Source organism: Silene latifolia, chromosome Y (assembly GCF_048544455.1).
Source record: "Silene latifolia isolate original U9 population chromosome Y, ASM4854445v1, whole genome shotgun sequence".
In the NCBI taxonomy this organism is placed as follows: Eukaryota; Viridiplantae; Streptophyta; class Magnoliopsida; order Caryophyllales; family Caryophyllaceae; genus Silene; species Silene latifolia.
Window position 1 is genome coordinate 134,936,988 of NC_133538.1, and position 23,000 is coordinate 134,959,987.

At 38.2% G+C, this 23,000-nt stretch overlaps 2 protein-coding genes across 2 annotated transcripts; one reads left to right on the forward strand and one right to left on the reverse strand.

The window, feature by feature from the left end:
- The first annotated feature begins 4,345 nt into the window (after positions 1-4,345).
- Positions 4,346-12,064, forward strand: LOC141633419 (syntaxin-51-like). Its single transcript, XM_074445894.1, has 6 exons — positions 4,346-4,567; positions 5,409-5,635; positions 8,645-8,850; positions 8,945-9,045; positions 9,179-9,223; positions 11,731-12,064. Exons 2-6 carry the CDS (start codon positions 5,415-5,417, stop codon positions 11,860-11,862), a joined length of 705 nt encoding a protein of 234 aa, XP_074301995.1. The 5' UTR covers positions 4,346-4,567; positions 5,409-5,414; the 3' UTR covers positions 11,863-12,064.
- Positions 12,065-14,494: 2,430 nt separating this feature from the next.
- On the reverse strand, positions 14,495-15,832 carry LOC141628980 (uncharacterized). Its single transcript, XM_074442060.1, has 3 exons — positions 15,707-15,832; positions 15,206-15,582; positions 14,495-15,111 (listed from the first exon to the last, which is right to left on the reverse strand). Exons 1-3 carry the CDS (start codon positions 15,830-15,832, stop codon positions 14,499-14,501), a joined length of 1,116 nt encoding a protein of 371 aa, XP_074298161.1. The 3' UTR covers positions 14,495-14,498.
- Between the last annotated feature and the right edge of the window lie 7,168 nt (positions 15,833-23,000).

Genomic DNA, 23,000 nt, shown 5'->3' on the forward strand with positions numbered 1-23,000 from the left:
GTAAGCCCAATTGAACGGTTTCTTTCCACCTAAAAAATTAACTTCTCTAAGACACAAGTAAGACCTCAGAATCTCAGATGTTAGCCATGCCACCAACGACTTCCTCCACTCCGGCCTCAGATTCCGACGATAATAACACAACCAACTGTACACTCCGATTGAAATATATAACTCAAACCCATAATTTTTTAACTTACAACATAAAGTTTTCAAACTAAAATCTTACCTAAAAAAAAGCAAAATTGAAAGCTTGAGTCTTCATCTAATCACATGAAGTTTTCAAATTAAAATTGTGAGTTTAGAAATTAAAACTTTAAGATATTAAAATTATGTAAATGAGGAACCTGAAAAAATCAATTAAGCATAAATCAGAATCTGAATTTTCAGCTTACAAAGTTATCCAGTTAAAAATACAAGTATTCAACTTTAAAAACTGGAACTTGAAGATCAAACGAAACCTTGTTGTCGGTAATTAATGTCGAGGAGCCGAGGAACGTCAACCATGGAGGTGATGAAGAGCGACTTTTTGTGGTTGTAGAGGAGGCGGTAGTGTTGAAGACGTGGGCTGCAACAGAGATAGCGGAGTTGGCGGAGTAAGGTCATGGGTTTCAAACAAGATGGAGGCCAAACGTGGGTTGAAAGGGCAATGGAGGGGTAGAGTTTTGTATTTATATTTTTTTAATTTCATTGTAGCTTATATTTCTCTTTTTTGGCTAATCTCTTTTATTGGAACCGTCTTATGATATAGAACGGTCCTATAAAGTTACTGATGATGATAGGATTTTTATAATGCAAAAATGAGTAGTATGCTAATTATTTTCATTTGGGTTGAAAAGATTGGTATAAATTCCGTGTTTAACTTGGGTATGCTTTGGGCCTTATTTTGGCCTCATTGGGCCCCTAAGTCCAATCTTAACAAGCTCAATAAGCAAATTAAAGGATAAACCAACGGAGACATAACAAACTAAGAGTTAAGGCCTTAAGGGTGCATTGTTGTTAAAATCGCGATCCGGATCGTAGGATCGTACGATCCTACGATCCAAAAAGTGGAAAACGATTCAAATCGTTGTAGGATCGTTTTGGTGGTAGGATCGGTATAGGATCGGTCAGGATCAGGTAGGATCGTACAGGATCGTGTAGGATCGATGGTAGAATCGTTCAGGATTGTAAAATGCTTATTTGTGTAACAAATTTATGAGTTGGTTGTTCTTCTATACTTACAACTCTAAATTAAAGGTATATGTACTATATTGATATGATTATTAAGACTTTTATGTCATTAAATAAACTTTTTAACATTATACATCACAAATTATACCAAATAGTTTACATAAACTTGTTTATCCAAGCTATTTGTAGGATCTTACGATCCTACGATTCGATCCTACCACCCCTCTTCGATCCAAAGTAGGATCTCGATCCTGACAACATTAGGTCCACCAATTTTTTTGGTATAATTTAGGATTACGATCTAAGTTTTGAAAAACAGTAAGACGGAGTAAATGTTACCTTTTTTTAATGGAATGTAATCCTTTAATGACAAAATGTTATAATCGAAGTTGTCACTTTTCACCCTGACAATAATGGTAATATTTTATCGTAAAATTACTACATTTGATCCGTCTTATTTCAGACGGAAAATAGCCTATCTAAAATAAAAATTTGCGTACAAAAAAATAGAGGATTAATTAATAGGTATAGGTAGAATTTTGAAAAACACGGGATTACTATTTAAAATAACCCAAAAATAAAAATGATTTTATGACAAATCTAAATAGTATAAAAGTTGAGTTCTTTAGAGCTCTCATTGGCCCCTTAAATTCAGGAAAAAAAAATTAAAAAGTGGTCCCTATTGCAAGTAGTGGGTGTCAAAGTAATTTAATTTCCTTCCTTGCTCAATATAGAAATACAATCATTATCTAACACATAAATATTAAATATACATTACAATATACAAAGCATATGTTAAAAAAGGGATATTCTACCATGTACCCCCGAGTTTTTGGGTTTTCTATGTTGTATGATGCGTGCATTTTATATAGGTATTTTGTACTTCATTTGCACGCATTTGTATACATTTTGTGTAGTGTTTAGCTACAAATGTCCCCCGAATTGTCTACTTTGGTTTTTCTTGTCTTATTTGTAGGAATGAATCAAATAGGAGCATAATCAAGCTTAATACATGTCCCTATGCATGCATTTAGGAGATGAGATGAGTCGGAGGTTGGAAACTACTAATTATGATGCGCAAAGAAGTAAGTTAGCTAGGCGAACAAAGGAAGAACTTCAAATTACTAGTGCCTACTTTGAAGAGTCATATCTCGAGTTCTACAACATATTTTCAGGTGATTCCAATTGAAGATGAAATCTTAACCTCTTAGCTTTCCAACGCCACCGGAATCGCCCTGTTTGCCCAAGTAACGAAGAAATGGCAGCCATTTGAAGTTCAGTGCGCGAAGCAGGAATTGTGCGCTGGAAAGTACTCGATCGAGTACAATTGTGTTCGATCGACTCCTTTTTCTACTCGATCGAGTAGTGCCTATTTAATAAGTGCTCAATCGAGTACCTAAAGTACTCGATCAAGAGGTTTTAGCTTGGATTTGCTCGATCGAGTGATATAAAAGTCCTCGATCGAGTATTTAGCTATTATACTCGGGATTTTTATCCCGTGATAGGTTTAGTTTTGTTAATTTTCACTTCCCTATATAAGGGAGTCGTAACTAGGTTAATAGACACTTATTCTTTTACCTTTTAACACTTCTCTTAATTAACTTTTCTCTCTTAATCACTCTTCACTGTTAATCACTTTTTCTCTTCCCTTTAATCTCTTGCTTTGGTACTGGATTGATCTTTACGCCGGATTGCTTTAGATTGTAATCACTTTTCTCTCTTAATCTTAATCATTTTGTTTGTTTGCTTTAAATTCTTGCTTTCTCTCTTTAATATTTCTGCCCTAATTTAGTTTATGCTTAATCATCTTTATTTCATCATGCTTTTGATTAGTATGCTCATTATTATTATTGTTGACACCATTAGTAGTATGAATAGCTAATTTCTTCTATGTTAGGACTAGGGAATCCATGGTAGGATTGTGACGATGAAGCGAATAGACTAGATGGTTTACTTGTGAGAATCTGTCCCCATAGCAATATAACTGTACACCAATTTAGTTGAATGCATGCTTCTAAATTACATTAATCTGGTTAATTTCGCTCTTGGATCGAAAGATTGGAATGAACAGACCTGCTATGAACAGTAGACTACCCTAATGAGGACGGAAGTTAAGTTAGCAGAAATCTAGGATAGAAAGTAGACCGGAAGGACCTTTCCTGTATCCTTCTCACAGTAGATTGTCTAGGCTATTTGCAGCTGAGTCGATAGACTACCATAGTGAACCGAAATCCTGACATACCTCTTTTATCTGATCACTTGTCTACTATTTTTCTGCCTTATTGCTCTTTCCCTATTTCTCTTTCCCTTAAACCTTTAGTAGTTTAGAAAATCGATTACAAAACCCCCATTTGTGACTTAGATAGACGGACTTTCAAATAGATACCTTGTCTCCCTGTGGAGATCGACCCTATTTATCACTAGTTTCTGTTAGTATATTTAGGTATTTATTTTTGGTACAGAAACGACCGTATCATTGTACCCCTTATTTTTTTAAATTCTACATTGTATCCCTAAACTTTTTACTTATTTCTCCCTCATAACCTCGTTTAATTATGAATTAACTTTATCACTATCAAACGACCGTTCTTTGACCTTATTCTGACTTATTAACGTTGATCACCATTCTATATGAGAAACATCACAAATCACTTTTAATAAGCACCAACTACTATTAAACACATTTGTTATGATTCATTACATGATAATGGAGATTTTTTGAACTTTTAGTTAGTTTCGTATACTATTTCTCGAGTTAATAAGTAATTCGGATAACTAATAAGTAAATTAGTAGGTTATAGAGTAAATGGAATGATAAATAGACGATTTAATAGTTCATTGAAGAACTTAAGTTAGCAATGATAATAAATAAGGTCATGGTATAGACTAATGTATAGAGTTTAGGGGTACACCATAGAATATAAAAAAAGGAGGGTACAACGTAGAAAACCGAATACCACAAGGGCACACCGTAGAATATCCCTAAAAAATAATTGTGAACGTGAAAAAAAAAAACGAAAAATTTGGCCAATTGTTTACATTCTCTAAAATTAAAAATATGACTCATAGTCAAAATTTTTAAATATGTCATAATGTAATACCTAAGACTTTCTGCACGGGCGTAAAACTAGTAAGGTAAAAAGTCCAGGGTCTTTTTGTCTTTGACTTGGTACAGAAAATAACCAGAAAACACCAAAACGACACCGTATAAGTTCGAATTAGTTTAAATTTTGATGGGAAAAACAACAAAAGAAGAACGAGAGGGTGTGTGCTGGCGAAACGACGACGTGCTTCGCCGTCCCCACCACCTTCCTCCCTCCCTCTCTTCCCTTCATATCATCATCATCATCATCATCATCTCATTCAACATTTTAATCTCCAGTTAATCATTTTTTCGGTAATTTCTTCCTACTTATTTTTTCATTATTTATTTATTTTAATTTTCATATTATTATCACATTTCATTGTTTGTTACACGGATCAACATTCAATTTAATTTTATTAGTTTTTATCTGTGGGTAATTCACTACTTGTTGATCGTTTCACTAGACGGATATACCCGTCTTAAATGAGAATTTGTGTTTCACTAATTATGCTCCTCAAGTTACCAGTTGACTTTGGTTCATTTTATTGAAGGATTGATCACTGCTTAAAATGCCATTGTTTTGGTTTACTAATCTAAACTTTGTTTTAAACCGATCTGCGCGATTCACAGTGTGAGACGGTCCTTTTATATTTGAAATCTTCATTTATTGATGGTAATATATGAGTTTTGAACCAATAAAAGTAAAAAAGACCGTCTCATATGGTAAGATGGTCTTATTTTATGTTGTGTATCGATCTTTATTTGTAACATGATATTTCGTCTGAAAGGGAAGCTTTTGAAGGGTTTAGGATTTTTTGTTTGGTATATGTTAATTGGGGATTAGTTCAATTTTTGTTGGCAATGTATTTCTGTTGTAGCTGTCATTGCCTCTTCATGTTCAATTGCGTGCGTCGTACTTATATATAGTCACTTCATGAATGAGCTTGTCACTTCCCCTTATGTTTATGGTAAACTTTAGACAAGAGTGATCACATTTCTAGTTAGTTCTGTAGTTTTTGAACAATGTACAAGAAATGACGTTGTAAGAGTTGTAACCACTCTTAAGTTATGTGAGTTATAAATTTCGAGAGTATCTATCTCATTGGTTATAGGGATGATACTGGACTGATCATGAATGTTTGCTTTCTGAAAGGCATCAATGGCTTTGACAACGGGAGACTCTTGGATGAAGGAGTATAATGAAGCTGCCAAGTTAACTGATGAAATTGATGGCATGATAGCTGATAAAACTTCCACGTTAGATCATGGATCAGAATCAAAGCGTCATTTGTCAACTGTACGACGGAAAATCACCATTTTGGGAACTAGATTGGACAGCCTTGAGGCTTTGTTGGCTAAGCTTCCTAGCAAGCAGTCTATGTGAGTCTCATATCTCCCACTTCGGCAGTTGAACTTGTTTTCGAGCTTTTAAACTGCTCGGTATTAGTCTAGCAAGAGTGAGGATTTCTCTCCCTTGATTGTGGGTACTGCTCGTAAGTCGTACAAAGCATTTGAGAATATTTACCTTTTTAACATTTTTTTTTTTTTTTTTTTTTTTTTTTTTTTTTTTTTTTTTTTTTTCCCTTATGCCCGTTACTGATCTGCCTCTGCTTGCACAGGGGCTATGTCACCGTGCTACTTTATAATGTTGATTACCTTTGCTCGCCGCATTTTAAACAAAATATACAAATAAAAAACAAAGAGGAATAAACTCGGTATATAAGAGCCCAGCAGTAAGAGTTAACACAAAGATAGGTGACTTGATGTATGTGCGTTATCACCGCAAAGACAAAAACTTTCCCTTCGGATTCCGACTCTTTCTTTTACAGGACCTGAAAATCATTAACTCTTTGTTTGGATACAGTTAAGAGGGAAGGGGAGGTGGATGGGTGGAGGTCATAGGGGAGGAAACGGGACGGAGAGATAGGCAAGAGGGAATAGAGCTGTGCCATTTTCCTTCCAAATATTTCATTGTTGTAGGGGTTTTAGTCTGGCTTGTAGAAGGGAAAAGGACACACAATTTCCCTCCCCCTCCAAATCCCTCCTCTGTTTTACCCAACTTGCTGCCCAACCAAGGGAGATTGTCCCCCTCCCTATTCCTCCATATCCCTCCATCCAAAACAACGAGTAGAACCTAAAATCTTATATTTCTACCCATTTAGGGTGTGTTTGGATAACAAAAGTGGGGGGAAGGGGAGGGGAGGGGGAAGGAGGAAAGGGAAAGGGAGAGAAGGGAAGGGGAGGGGGAATGGGGTGTGGGTGTTTGGATACAATTTCCCTCCAAATCTTGCCTATTGTGGAGAGATTTTGATTAGGCTTGGAGGAGGGAAATTGGATCCTTCCAAATCTCTCCACCCTCATTTACTATCCAAACAAGAGATTTTAAATCCCCTACCCTCCTTCCCTTTCTTTTCCCTCCAAATCCCTCAATCCAAACACACCCTTAAACTTGTTGTAAACAATAACTTCAAATACTAGGGGAGAATCCTCTTGTATATCACTCTTCTCAGAAAGTGAGAAAGAACCTGTCGACCCTCTTGCCTGGTAGCATTGTGGCAATGTGTTTTCCACCTTGAATTATTTCAGCCTCTTCTTTTCAGTATGTTCAGTTCTCTATTTACAAGGCAACTTTGATACTGGAGTTCAAGATCCCGACTTGCTAATTAATATATGTATTGTTTTGAAAATCAGCATAAAGTTGAAGGAAAATGCTCCATAGGTGGTGCACGTAGTTCTATGATTCTATCAGTTGTGGTTGTTTGGTTCAAGTAACGTAATATGGGGAATAGAAATTGATATAGCTGTTTTCGTGACCATAATTGGATAAAATAGAAAGATTCCTGTATCATGTGGTAGCTTGCTTTCCTACCTCTTATGTGGCTATGCCCACATCTTTTGTGTTGTGTGTTAGACATGCTTGTTCGATATGGCACATGTATACACCAGTTTAGGCCAAAACACGCGATAGTTGGCTGAAGTCTGAAGAAATGTATATGATAACCCTCTCTTGCTCATGGTTTTTCATTTGGTTGTGATACACTATGGCGACCGTGTGAATTTCATAGGAAATTACGCATCCCAATGCATCTCAACATTTTATGAACCAAACAACCCGTACCAACCCAAAGACAAAGCTTTTGGAAAGAGTTGGGATTCTACTGGCCCCTAGTCCTTAAAATAATTAGGATTCAAAGTTTTACTCTTACTACAAGGCCTAACTGTAGGTATGTAAACAGATTGAGCTTAGCTCTTCAAGTGCTCAATATCTAAGAGTCGCTTTTTCCATACAGCTCTGGTAACGAGATTACTATTCGACCTTGACTCAGTTAGCTAAAGGAGCCAAACTGAATCCAAACTACTCAAGAATGGTCGACTTTCTCTCGTTCTAAGAGCCCATTTATTTATTTTTATAAGATGAATATAAAGATCTTATTGCATTGAGAACTATGAGAAGCCTTCAATTATGAGATAAAAGAGTTAGAAACTCCATTAATTCTATTTGAAATAAAAGTTTTGTTTAATAAAGCTGCTTTACTCATAACTGAAGACATGTTAGTGACAATACAGGAGGAAGTGAAGATGGGTCAAAATTATATTTGTGTACTTCATTTTTGTGAAGGAACCTATATTCGACTTGAACATTGGTTCAATCAACTGTCGATGCTGCATACGAAAGTTTCCCGGATGAGCAGCCCATAACCACTTCAGCAATTTGGTTTAGGAACATCTTATATCAAAATGGTTTCGGCATATTCCTTGGCCCTGGAAATTTGTGTCAAAAATGTTGCTTCTCGTTTCATCTCCCACAGTGTTGCCATGTTGCTAAGCGTTATTCGTGATTGATAAGAAACTAAGAAATATTCTTCAGTTTGAAATACCGAAGTTCTGACTTGTGTACTGGCCTCTGTTGATTTTATATGTGCATGATGATTTATATTAGAGTTTATTCATAACTCTAACCTTTTCTATACTCGATTTTCAACATTTGTACCTTATTATTTTATTTTATTCTTCTAAACTCACACCATTTTCATCTAAATCTCCCACCAAAAGCCCATTCTTGCTTAAATAAAAGGCACTTTATTGGAAATATCAAACATACATGTCTTTCCCTTCTACCCAAAGTAATATTTCAGCAAGAATGAAAGTATTTCATTATTGGTACTGCACAAAAAAAAATGTTCTTCAATTTCACAAAATGGGCTATTGGTGGGTTTTAGAGGAAATGTCAGGATTTTTGAAAAAATACAAATGATGGAGTTTCTCGAGTATATAAAAGGTGAGAGTTTTGAATTAACCCTTTATATTAAAGTAAAATTGTGCTGTATAATAGGTTATTTCCTCTTAATATGACTCTTCTGAAGGTTACACTGTATTGTAAAATTGCAGAACAGAGAAAGAATTGAATCGGCGAAAGGATATGCTTTCAAATTTGAGATCTAAGGCAAAGCAGATGGCAAACACTTTGAACATGTCAAATTTTGGAAACAAAGATATGTTGCTTGGTCCGGAAGTAAAGTCTGTTGATGCCATGTCAAGAATTGCTGGCTTGGATAACCAGGGCATTGTTGGTCTTCAACGCCAGATAATGAGAGGCGAGTTGCTGAATGTCTTTCTGCCTGAGACTTAGTTTCCTTTTTCCTTTGCCTGCAGCATGTATTCTAATGTTGTTTTTTGCATTTGATGCAGAACAAGATGAGGGGCTTGACCAGTTAGAAGAGTCTGTGCTAAGTACCAAACACATTGCTCTTGCTGTAAATGAAGAACTTGACTTACATACAAGACTCCTTGTATGGTTCTCATTTTTTTTTTGTTATATAGTCATTACAACTTACTTTATGTGATTCTTCGTTGAGTTTGTAAAAGTTTGTATGATAGTTTATGCTATCAGCTTTAACTGTTTTGTGATTTTCCTATGAGCAGGATACCCTGGACCGCCATGTTGAAGTTACAGGCTCTCGGCTTCAGGTTTACTTCTGATTTTAGTCATTGTTTTTTTAACAAGATTAGAGTGTTGTATTCTTCCTCCATTGGGTAAAGTATGTACATGTTTTCATTACAATCCCCTGCTTCTAAAAATAGAAAAAGAACCATTTTTGAATCTTCAGCTAAGTTATTAGTTATACGATATACTATGTGCCTGAATGGGGAAAAATTTATACGAACAAGCTAATAAGTATTATACACACCTACTGGCTTCACCAACACCACTAGCCTTGTCCGCAAAAGATCTTTGATTCCGTTCTTCCCATCCAGCGTAAACTATGCCTAACAACTCTGCTTTGCGTAGTTTATTCTTAGGTTTCTTAAGTCCTGATTTTGCTGGTTTTACCTGTTCAGTTAAGCTCTTAGGATTGACTAAACATTATGAGCAATCCAACTCTTGATAGGTTATTGTTGGATACTTGGATATTACCTTGGTGGATTTGTTTGATTTTTCGCTGTGATGCATGCATTTTATTGGGTGTGTAGTACTCATCAATCATGTTCTAGCCCTTTAGATCGTTTTCTTCCCCTAATATTTGCTTAGTTGTGGACTTGTGGTCGTCGACGTATTAAACATATCAAAGCATTGTCCTATTACAGCACTATCAGGATTTTATAGTTTTTCTTTCAAGAAAAACTTGCCGGCACATGTTGAATTTTGAAATATAAAAAGGTGACATTAATGTCTAATGATTTATCAATAGCACCAGTGTGTCTGGAAATATGATTTATAAGGATTCTGTGATTAGGCTGTGTAACTGGACATTCGTTAATTGTTACCTTGTCCGAAATTTGTATTTTTATTGTTTGGGATGACTGCAGATATTAAAACTTATTTTTTGGTTATTATGAGGGGTCTCCTAGAGGCTAGAGATAAGGGAAAATCTCACATTTAGGTAAGCAAGAGGATCCAAACTTGGGTTCGTCTTGCATGAGATGGGAATTCGGCATTGGTTCAAGGGTCCATAGACGAGAGCTGGCGGTCCTGTTAAGGTGTTACCTTGTGACCGAGAGGTCACGGGTTCAAGTCTTTGGAGCGGCCTCTTGCTAAAATGGCAAAGGAAGGCTTGCCCCTATTGCACCCTTGTGCTGGGACCCTTCCCCGGATGCTCGCCTAGCGGGGAGCCATCGTGCACCGGGCTGCCCCTTATCTGCTAGTTTTGACCACTAATTGGGAATGGTTTAGGCCACAGTTTATGTTGTCAAATTCACACGTATGTGCCTGCATGTGAAAAATAATTGTGTGATATTTTATACTACCTATGTGCTTCACATGTAGTGTGTGATATATAGGCATGAAGTTATCAACAATCACTTTATGTCCTCAGGGTCAATCACCAAGGGTTGTGAAAGGATTTAGAGAAATTTTATGCAACTTGCCTTTATGAACCTAGGAAAAGCAATAACTTACAAATTTTAAAGAACACAAATGAAAATAATTGTCGAATATATACTCCCTTAATTTCAATTAATAAACATTTTTTACTTTTTCTCCTCGCAAAGATATTCAAATGGGGCTAATTCACAATTTCACATAAATGGTGGAAGTACAACTTTATTCAATTCTTTTAATTCTTATGATTTTTTATATTCGCAAGACGAAATTAGGAATGTGGTAAGAAATCAGAGAATCAAGGGAGTACTATTGTATTTAATTTAAGACCACATCAGTGGAAATAATTATCTAATATATACTTCCTCTATTCCAATTAATTAGCCTCACATGACTTTTCCTCCTCACAAAAATAGTCAACTAGGATAATAGACTAAAATGGAAGTAGTACTTCATTCAACTTTCTCAAGTCTTATGATTTTTAAGACTATGGAGATGATTTTTGGAAAAGTGGTAACAAATAAGAGAATCCGAGGGAGTATTATTGAAAAAGTACTGCTCACACAATAGGGGATGACAGTCCTATACTTGATGATTCATGATTGTATATTGTGTTTGATCATCAAATTCAACCGTCACAATGTCATGAAATCGCCTACGGTGGTTTAACCATGTAAGACGGAGACTAAGTGATGTGCCAATCAGAAGAACTGAAAAATAGTACTCCGTAGTTAATATCTCTATGTGCATAGTTAAAGCTCCTCTAGTTATGGTTAAAAGCTTTAGCAAGTGCCCCATGACTTTGTGAGGATAAATCTGTTTGCGGTTCATTTATTTGTATATCTAATACTAAGGTTTGAGACATTCACTGATATAAAAAAAATAAGAAACTTAAGATAAGTCATAGTGTCGACGTGTCATACTCATCCAAAATTGGTTCTGAGTACAATGTTTATGTCTACAAAACAAGATGGATCGCAAAAAATTAGCCTAGCAACAGGTTTGTAAATATAGCTGTTTGAACTCTCTGTGGTTTGTCTCCTGTTCCTGTATTTAGCTTTGAACATTATATAAGAATGCCGGTTTTCTTTGACACGTCCTAACTCCTTAACTGTTAAAGAGTCATCTAAAGCTTTTTCTTAAACCATGGCAACAGAGTGTAGCCCGAAGTCTGGCGCTTCTGAACAGGAGAACCAAGGAAAGTTGTTCCTGCTCGTGTCTAGTATTCTCAATTGCTGGAATTGTTATTTTATTCCTTACTATCTGTGTGCTGATCAAGTATTTGTAATTATATACCACATGAAAATCTTGTGTGTTTTTGCAAGTTTTTCTTGCTTTTCCCCTTCTCGCTGTCTCAATTTTTTCTGGGTTTTTGGTTCAAGCCTCGTGTATCATTATAGTGAGTGTGCTTTACAGTGGTGTGTACAATGTAAAAACTACTGGGTTGATATATTTGAGTGTCTCAAATGTGAATGGTCAATTTGCAAAAATTCCCGAACATGAAGGATGTCAACTAAGGTAAGAGCGTTTCAATGAATCAGTTTTCGAACAGGAGTGCCTCAAATGTGAATGGTCGTTTCGCCTGTATTTAGCATAATACTACTTGTTCATTTTGATTTGCACTAGAGTTAATTCCGCCTATTCATGAACCAAATTTTGTGGTGAAGGCGCAAGGTGCATTAACTGTTTTAAGACGAAGAGTTTTTGAGCATTTACTTCCTTTCTTACACTCTTTTAACTTGTTTTTTCCAAAGGTTTTCACACACTATTAAATTAGGTTTGAACTGAAAAACTTGATTGAAAAGATGAAGAACTGAGTCTAAAAGGTCGAAGAACTCGGTCAGTCGGTCTATTTAAGTATATAAAACAAATACTCTTATAATACCGCGAATTAAGATCATTTGTGGGCATAGTTAACTTGTTTGGATTATTCACATTTGGGTGTATACCACTGTGGATTATTCAGGTTGTGTGACTTGTGTCATACTGTCATATTGCATATATTGTTAGTCTCATTTGATTCGGGTCATTCTTAATCCAGGCTATTTTGGTTGCATTTTCAGATCAGGGTTGATCCTGGTCTGTTCATCCGACCAGAGTCAGTTTTACTAGGGTCTAGAGACGAGTCTTATGTTAGATCACTAAGCCAACTTAGTGCAGCGACCAGCGGATCTAGATGCATTCAGTGTTATGGTTTTTTTTCTGGACAATTAACCAAATGCATTCCTTTTACTAAGACAGTGCTCATTTCATTAAACAAACACAATCCCAAAGCTTGACGTACGTCAAACAAAGCATGGGATTGTGAAAATACAGTCGTTTATTATTTGCTCGAAAAAACAAGAAAGAAAAGACACATAAAACAGTAAGAATAATAATTCAGCCGACACGCAGAGCATGCTGATACCCGTCGTGAGGTGTCAAAAATAAGATTTATAATTTCCAACTACAACTATAGCAAGTGGCAGTCGGGTCGAACCACAGAGAGGCAGATGTAATTCTAGTTGTCTAGATTCAGTCTAAGATAACAAGTGTGGGGGTTGAGTTGATTTGGTCTAAAGCTAAGAGTAAAAACAAGAAACTAAAAAGATGGCTTAAACAGATAAAGAAGGGGTACTAGGATGATCGGTTCATTAAAGCTTTCGGCAAAGATATTAAATGTGTCTAAATCGAACACAAGTGAGGCGGGAAACAAGAGGTCCTTTCAGTCCACTCTTAATGAGATAAAGCATCTTTCGATCTCGCTTATAGGACCCTAATATCACTATTATCGACTCTCGTCCGAAAAGTGACTAACGGTCCAAACTATACCTATCTTTCGATCTCAAAGACAGCTTTAGTCGATTTAATTGATGGTCCAACAACTTTCCCTATCTTTCGATCTAATGGGTCAGTCACAAATTAGGTATCTAATCGTCGCATGCATTCGATTCATTAAATACAACATTAAAATCAATCAAAACGAAGGGTAACCTCACGAGGTCGGGCCGATCGACCGATGATGCGATCGATCGATCGACACGCGAATCGACCGTGTTCAATACTTTGCCGCCTACGCTAAAATTCGCCTACATCCTAGCACAAACTATTTAGCTACTCATGCTAAGGGTAAAAACAATAACTTTAATAATGAAATTAACTAATGGATTCATGCTTGAAACGACAAAGAGAACAATTAACATAAACAATAAATTGGCTGCGGGAATTAACTAGCAATTCTATACTAATGACGAAATAAGTAATAATCTGGAAATTAGAACAGAAGGAATACCGAATTTCGCAGAAGGAATGTAACGGAGTGATTGAAAGCACAACGGAAATCCAATGCAAATTAATATCCCAAACCCTAATTAGTAAACTAAAACTCAATGTAAATTTCTGATAATAAAGCTTGATAAAAAACTAGATAGTCACTGAATATTTCTAGGTTACGTTATATAGAAAGTTCACGTAACAATTATTCCAAAACCTAAACTTCATGGGCTTCAAGTTCCTCGGTCTTTTAATTCTCGTCTGGAATAGCAGTGTGGTCGATCGACTGATGTGAGGGGTCGATCGACTGAAGGTGGTGGTCAGTAGCTTCTGTAACCCGAGGGTTGGTCGATCGACTGAAGGTGGTGGTCGATCGACTACTTGAGCTGCTACTTGACTTCTATGAACTCGTGGACTTGTCTTTTGGGCCTTGAATTGCGCACCAAGCTCGTTCCTCGGGTGAATACTTCACGTCAAAATGAAATGCAGGATACTCGGGGACGGATTTAGCTTGATTTCCGCTGGATTCTTCACATTTCTGCAATAATGTACAAAATACGGAAGTAGACGGAAATAGGGAGAAATGCAGCATAAACTACATGAATGAGCTCTGAAATGCGTGTAAAATGGGATGTATAACATCATATAAAAGACACACATCACATGCTTTGCCTAACCACGGCTTTGGGTGATGAGCAACCTGATATTGTTAAGAGCCTCAATAGCATCCTCAAGGTACTGAATAAAAGACGGTGCAAGGTTCCCAAGAGGATCCGCACTGGCTTCAACCTTCTCATCCTCCTCAACGGACGTGACTGTGTCAGGATCCAGATTGTTTTCAAATGCCTCAGCTTGCTCCAGGAATGTGTCCATACGAGGTGTGGCAAATGACCTGACATTCTTGACATTGTCACCTCTCCCAGCAAAACGCTGTCTTCCATGAGATGTACGTGAGCACATTGCAAATGGACGTCCCTTCTTCTCGTAGATGTCCCCATCTTGCATGTACTCCAACATAAGATCCACTTCTTGTTTGAGGGCGTCGATTGATGCGTTTGGTTCCTCAAATTCTGCATCGTCCAGTGCTCCTTGGGCGTCTGTGAGGAGTTTTGTGGCGTTGACAAAGTCTCGCTTCTCTGCCTTTTCAATGGCTGATGCGATTGTTTCTAGAGTTTCAATGCGGAGGATCTCGGCCTTGAGTTTGTCGGATTCTTCTGATGACGGTGTTTTGGTTCGGGTCACGGTTCCCACTGTAGGTCTGGGGTTCTTCAGTGACCCACCAACTCTGAAATATATGAGAATAGGAAAATTAGATGGTTACTAATTTGAGAGCGCGATTAAAGTTGGGGATTTGATTAATAATGAGGGAGAAGAGATACTTGAATGAGCGTTTAACTCCAATGATTTTGGTGTCAGCAGACGTTTTTACGACAACAGCAGGGAGAAGAAACTCGACCACAATCTTTCGAACTTCTTGTTGGTAAAGATCACCAAAGATAATGGTGACAGAGCCATCGACATTAGTGGTTTTTTTGTAATCACCAGCAAAAATCTTGTGGATTACAGACTTGGTTAACACACCAAGAACAGTATCATCCTCTGGTTGTATCGTCACTGTTAAGTCCTGAACCACAATACTAAGCAGTCCAGCCAAACACTGTGAGAATACAGTGCTCAAATTACTTGTTTCCGAATCGTTCACTTCAGCGTACGAGAATGTCCCGCTTATGCTGTTCTTCGCTATTGCTTCTAAAGCCTATACAACAACGTTTAGGAGAATGTCATTCCTGTTTCTAATACCACAGGACAAGGGAACAGGGAACAGAACCACTTACAGCAGGGTTTTAGTCTTTGCCAGAGCCAAAACCGAAGGTATGAACAGGAATTTTATCAAGAGGAATGAACTCGGCTTTGGGGCCTTCATTCTGCACGCCATCAGACATAAGCATGATAGCCATGGCTCGACCCTCTTTGAGGTTTCGATCATTGAGAATCTGAAGGGCCATCTTAAGGCCTTCGGTTGTGTTGGTGTTAGTTGTGGTCCTCAAGTTGTTGACCAAAGCACCAACCTCAACTTTTGCATCACCGTTATCTCGGCGCGTTTGATTTGCAGACCGTCACTCGAGATGCAAAGGTGACAACCGATAAACGGTCATTTTGGCTAAGTTTTTGTATCAGAAGATCATGGCCCGTTTCATTTTTTCGAGTTTGTTTTGTTGGCTCATGCTTCCGCTTATGTCTAAAACGGCAATAATGTCGACTCCCATCCTTTCCTTGCCGTTTGCGGCTCCGGTTACTTCCACTAGAACCGGTGATAAATCAGAAACTTAGAAGCAGAGGAATTGATGAGTAATTGTTGATGCCATTGAACGTAAAAGGTTGGAATATATACACAACCTAGCTCCTAGATATGAGGCAACAAACTTCCTAAAAGTATATACGATCTAATCTATTCCTAATATACAGCTAAGGAATATAACAAACATATAACAAACATTGACTAATAATATATACAATATCTTTTCACTCCCCCTCAAGTTGGAGCACTTGGTAGTCCAAGTCCCAACTTGCTCTGAAGATGGCCAAAAGCTTCACCTCCTAATGCTTTCGTGAATAGGTCCGCCACTTGTTCCTTACTCCGAACGTGAAGTGTATTAATCGTTTTGTTTACCAAGTATTGTCGGACAAAATGACAGTCGATCTCAATGTGTTTGGTTCGATCGTGAAATACCGGGTTCCTAGCTATGTGAAGAGCAGCTTGATTATCACAAAATAAATTTATAGGCTGCGTATGAAACACACCTAAAGACCCCAAGAAAGATTTTATCCAAACCAACTCACTTGTTACTGCAGCCATTGCGCGATATTCTGCTTCTGCCGTAGACTTTGCTACCGTGACTTGCTTTTTTGCTCGCCAAGACACCGGTGATCCCCCTAAAGAAACGAAATATCCACTCAAAGATCGTCTTGTTGGAGGATAACTTGCATAATCCGAATCACAAAAGGCCTCTAATTGTAAATTCGAATTGCCTTTGATAATGATCCCCTTACTCGGGTTCATTTTTAAATAGCGTACAACACGCATTGCCCCGTCCCAGTGTTCTTTTCTTGGCTCATGGACGAACTGTGAGAGCACGTGCACTGCATACACGAGGTCCTATAGTTTTATCGTTAAATAAACAAGTCTTCCCACGACCCTTCGATATTTCATCGCATCTCTTAACAATTCGCCCTTTGCTAATGCTAGATTATGGTGCTGTTGTATTGGTGTGTTAACTGGCTTGGCTTGCGATATCCCTGCTTCCTCAATTATCCCTAAGGCATATTTCCTTTGATTGAGGAACAAACCCTTCGAACTTTGTGCTACCTCAATACCCAAAAAATATTTAAGTCTCCCCAAATCTTTTATGCCAAATTGCTTATCAAGGTTGCGTTTAAACGATGCATATGCTTCACTATTATTACTTACTACCACCATATCATCAACATATACAAGCACTCCAATAAAAGTTCCGTCTTTGTTGCGGGTAAACAGTGAGTAATCTGCCCACGATTGAACAAAACCACAAGCTCGCAAAAATTCCGTTAGCTTTGAAAACCAATTACGTGAAGCTTGTTTTAGACCATACAAGGATTTTTTTCAATTTACATACCTTGTTACGGTCCTTCTTTTCGAACCCTTGTGGTATGCGCATGTAAACTCCCTCTTCTAAATCCCCGTGCAAAAATGCATTGTTTACGTCCAATTGTTCAATCACCCAAATTTTTTTAGCTGCTGTTACGGCTAATAAGCATCGCACACTCGTCATTTTCGCCACTGGTGCATATGTCTCGTGATAGTCTATCCCTTTCACTTGGGTAAATCCTTGTGCTATGAGTCTCGCTTTGTACCTTTCGACTGTCCCGTCTGCTTTATATTTTATTTTATAGACCCATTTGCACCCAATTGGTTTCTTCCCATGTGGTAAGGATACTATCTTCCAAGTTCCATTACTTTTAAGAGCATCTATCTCTTTACGCATCGCTTCTCTCCATTTCGAACTTTGTGCAGCCTCGAAGTAATGTTCAGGTTCTCGTGTCTCATCAATTGCAGCCAAAAACTCCTTATGACTCCTAGAAAAACAATTAGTAACAACGTAATTGACTAAGGGATAGCGAGTACCTGGTCTTTTGGACTTTGATTGAGCGGAATGATCGCTTCGTGGCGTGGGGTTTATTATTTGAGTCGACTTGCAGCTGTAATCCTTGCCCCAATAAGGTTCGAATTTTTGTCGCGCCCCTCTTCCAAGCACCTCCTGCTCTGCCTCATTTGCTTCCTCATTGCCGTGACCACTGTCAGTTCCCTCTGTTTCTTGTCTAGAATCACCAGTGGAGTTTTCACTCCCCCTGCTTTCGTGAATGGCATCAGTGGGTCCATCATTGTCTAGCTCATTTTCACACCACTCGTCTACTGTTTGCTTATTATCATTAAGTATAGTATTCTCTTCATTTGAATTGGGTTTTTCAAGAGTGTAAGGCAACGTATATTCGAAAAAGTGGACATCTCTTGAAACAAGCAACCTTTTTTCACTTAAATCATATATTTTCCATCCCTTTTTATTGTGTGGGTATCCCAAGAATAAACACCGCTTTCCTCGTTCCCCGAATTTATCCCTTGTTCTATCCTTATTATGCACATAACAAAGACATCCGAACACCTTTATGTTATCAAAATATGGTTTTTCTCCATGCAATAATTCATATGGTGTTTTTCCGTCTAAAATGGGCGTGGGGGTTCTATTTATTAAGCATGCCGCTGTTAACACACACTCCCCCCCAAAAGGTAATGGGTAGGTTGGCTTGGAAGCGTAATGCTCTAGCCTTCTCAAGGATATGTCGGTGTTTTCTCTCGACCCTTCCATTTTGTTGCGGGGTGTCCGTGTTACTAGACCTAAAAAGAATTTCTTCTTCTTCATAATAATATTTCATTTGGCCCGATAAGAACTCCGTTCCATTATCACTTTGAATAACTTTAACAGAAGTATTGTATTGATTTTTAACCATTTGGCAAAACACTCTTAGAACCTCACCTGCCTCTCATTTGTGTTTCATTAGGTATACCCAAACATGTCTACTGTGGTGATCGACAATCGTTAAAAAATAATGAGAATGCGATAGACTGGCCGTGCTATAGCCTCCCCAAATATCACAATGTATCAAACCAAATAAAAAGGCAGAACGTTTATTATTAAGCGTAAACGGAGTTCGGGTTTGTTTAGCCCTACAACATGCATCACAAACCTCACGAGAGTCCCAAAACAGTTTATTGCCAATCAAACTTGAAAAATTCGATAAAATGTTACTCGAAGGATGACCAAGCCTTGCATGCCATAACTTTGTTTCCTTCGAAATATCAACCTTTCTCGCTACAAATTTCTGCTCCTTCTTGAAATAATAAACCCCGCCACGCGCATCACCCCGTCCAATCTCCGTCTTCATAGACCGGTCCTGCATAACACAAAAGTTGGAGTGAAACGTTATTACACAATCATTTTCCCTAGTTAATTGCTCTATCGAAATTAAATCGCATTGCAACGTTGGGACATAAAGAACATCCTTTAGGACGATATTGTCGCTCAAAATGACTTCACCGTGGTCTGTTGCTTCCACCTCTCTTCCATCGGGCATCCCAACAATGGATTTCCTCATTGTTCGAATGTTACTCAAACATCCTCATCGCCCTGTCATGTGGTGGGAGCACCCACTGTCAATAAGTCATTCAACATTAATATTGTTACTCATACCTGTTAGTTTATCGCTACCTTCAGGACTCGATGCTAACATGATCCTTATGCGCTCTATTTCCTCCGCGTTGAAGGGCATATTTGGCTGCGAGTTCGTTTCCTTTGCAACACTCGAGGTGCTGGCTGCATTGGCCTGGTGTGTCCCCTGCTGTCCACGGCCACCAGTCCTGCCTCCTCCTCTGCCAAAACTCCCTCTGTTGCTGCTATCGCCTCTACGTCCTCTGCCTCTTCCACGCGCCTTCACGACTTCATAGCCATGTTTGTCATAACATGAATCTTCCTTATGATAAAATTTACCACAATATGAGCATTGTGGTACATCTTCTTCATCAATAGTGCTCTGGTTTCCCACGTTGGCTCTTCCTCTTCCTGTTCCATGCATCTTAACGGACATGGCTGCCTCATTTCTTTCATCCTTTTCCTTCGTCATGCTCATGTGTCTTTCCTCCCTTAAAACGAGTGCATAAGCCCTCGCAAGAGAAGTGATGGTGTCTTCCATCAACAGGTTTGAACGAAGGTTTCCATATAGCTTTGAATCAAGTCCCATCAAGAATTGACGAACCTTCTCTTCCTCACGCTCCTTTGTCAACTCGACTGCTGCTCCACATGTGCACGGTGGAACTCGAGAGTAATTGGCAAGTTCGTCCCATATTATCTTGAGACGAGTATAATATTCTACCATCGACTCCCTTCCTTGTTTGCACTCATTCAATTCTCCCTTCAATTGATGGACTCTCGGTGCGTTTCCGGCCGCATAACGTTCACGCAATTCGTCCCAAATTTCTTTCACACTGCCAGAGAACGTGATGCTTGCGTGTAACTTGTCCTCAATCGAACTTTGTAACCATCCCCTTATCATGGCATTACATTGCCTCCATGCCACCAATTCGAGGTTGTCTTCTTCCTCATCTCCTGCTGGTTTTCCGACCTTTCCTTCGATGAATCCTAATTTGTTCTTTGCGTCTAATCCATTCTTGACAGCTGCTGCCCACAAATCGTAATTATCGCCATTGAATTTGGTTGTTGTGAGCGACATATTAGGACTATCAGAAGGGTGGAGATAAAGCGGTGACGACATGGGTATAACTCGTTTTTCATGTTCTGCAGTTCCTTTTTTTGAATCTTTTCCCTTCGTCATTAGGTTTTGTTTTTGTGCGTTTTTTTTTTTTTTTTTTTTTTTTTTTGTTTAAGAAATGAACCCGCTCAAGATACCATGATAAAATCAGAAACTTAGAAGCAGAGGAATTGATGAGTAATTGTTGATGCCATTGAACGTAAAAGGTTGGAATATATACACAACCCTAGCTCCTAGATATGAGGCAACAAACTTCCTAAAAGTATATACGATCTAATCTATTCCTAATATACAACTAAGGAATATAACAAACATATAACAAACATTGACTAATAATATATACAATATCTTTTCAACCGGGAACTTGGTTTCTTCGTTAGTTACATCCCTCTTACGCTCTATTTTAACTTCGATTACTGTTAGGGATAAAAATTACATTTTATCACCTATGATGTGGTATCTTCCCATTGGCCGAGAGAAAGACAAATGAGCTGATGAGGTGGCGCTTGTTTATTGGCGGATGAAAAAGAAAGAGGATTGATGAGGTGGACATGGGACCATTGGATAAGAATCAAACAAACACACTTTTCTAAGCAATAAATCCCACTTGCAAAAAAGGGAAAGATTGGGCTTTGACTATTTCAACAACTACTACCTATTTTCATGGCAACAACCCAAGATTTCAGGAGCAGAAGCAGGAGGAAGTTTGCTAACCCTAAGTCTACTTCTGAAAGCTATATAAAGCAAGAAAAGAGCAACACTCAAGCACTCTCTCAACACTTTACTACTCAACACTCCGTCTATACTTAGCAATATTCCGCTAGAAAAATAATTCTTGTATTTCCTTACTCAAAAATTCTATCTCGATTATAGTGCCAAATTGGTGGGATTCCGACTCCCCCGCGGTTGTTCCCACATCGGGTTTTCCGCGTCACCAAAAATTTCTCGTGTCACTCTCTTATTTTGTTGTTTATTCGTACGTTAAATTCGTTGCATTCATTCTGTCGTTGGCCATAGTTTAATCACTATCACTCACTAAATTAAATCAATAGTCGGTAAATTTTTACCAAAACAATTTGACGCCCACCGTGGGGCATAATGATCATTTTCTATAGCCAAATCTCGCAAGACCTAACCAACCATCACCATGTCCGGAACCAGCCAGAATCCTTCCAGCAGCCAGAGCATGTCAGCCATGTCTTCAGGAGCAGGACTCTCCCCTGCTTCTGAAGGATCAGCTGTGACACCTTCATTTATTGCGGAAAAGTAAACACATAATTCTAGATAAAAACTGCATGGATATGTTTGTAATAAGTTCATTTGGGTAAAAACCTGTAAATTTTAAAAACCTGAACCTGTTATAAAAATATCCAAATGGGAAGGTGTCAAACATGCAAGGTCTAAAATAAATCTCATGAATAAAACATCGCTAAAGTCGTGAAACAAAGTTATACAACCCAAATATGAAAAAGGGAGACATATGTCCCTAAAAAGCATATGACATAAAAAGTGTTTAAGGGTCACAATAAAATAAAGCCAATCTAGGTCCCAAGGTTACTTTGCTCGCTAGCTCGTCCATGTACCCCATATATGTATCACCTACCTGTCAATCGCATTTTATACAAATACGAAAGCCACAGTCAGTGGGGAGTAACTCCGAGTTCTCCCAGCCACGAAATGTCATAATTAATATAACATTTAAACATAAGAGTATGAATATGGATAACACATAGCCTTAGCATATAGGTGCTAGACAATCGTGCTTATCATGTGATCAACAATATAACAACACATAGTCCTAGCATGTGAATACTAGACCGACTCACACTACACTATCATGTGAATCACATAACATCCAGGAATCCAAACTCTATCAACCATAGCCGGCTTGCATCTCATCTTCTATGATTCATAGAATCATCAAACAAGAAAGGACAATATATCTAGAGACAGGCATAAGTTCTTAGGACAGTCAATAGTCACTCTGTAACTCGAGTCTATACCATGAGGTAAGGTAAACACCCTAGTCCTAAACCTGCGCAGACCTAGCGACATGCGGAAAATACCGCATCCAAGACCCATGATCACACACATGAGTACCCATAAGGAGTCCACCAAAGGGTTGGCTAGTATTTAAGCTGACCACATACTTCTAAGAGTACGTCAGGAGGTCATGCCCTAACTTGGATATAAGCCCACGAAGCTAAGACACAAAGGCTATTAAGCTGTGAACATACACTCGTCAAAGACTATAAGGGCCTATCTATGACGAAGGCCGAAATACTCACCTAGGACCTAGTCTCAGCTTGAATACTT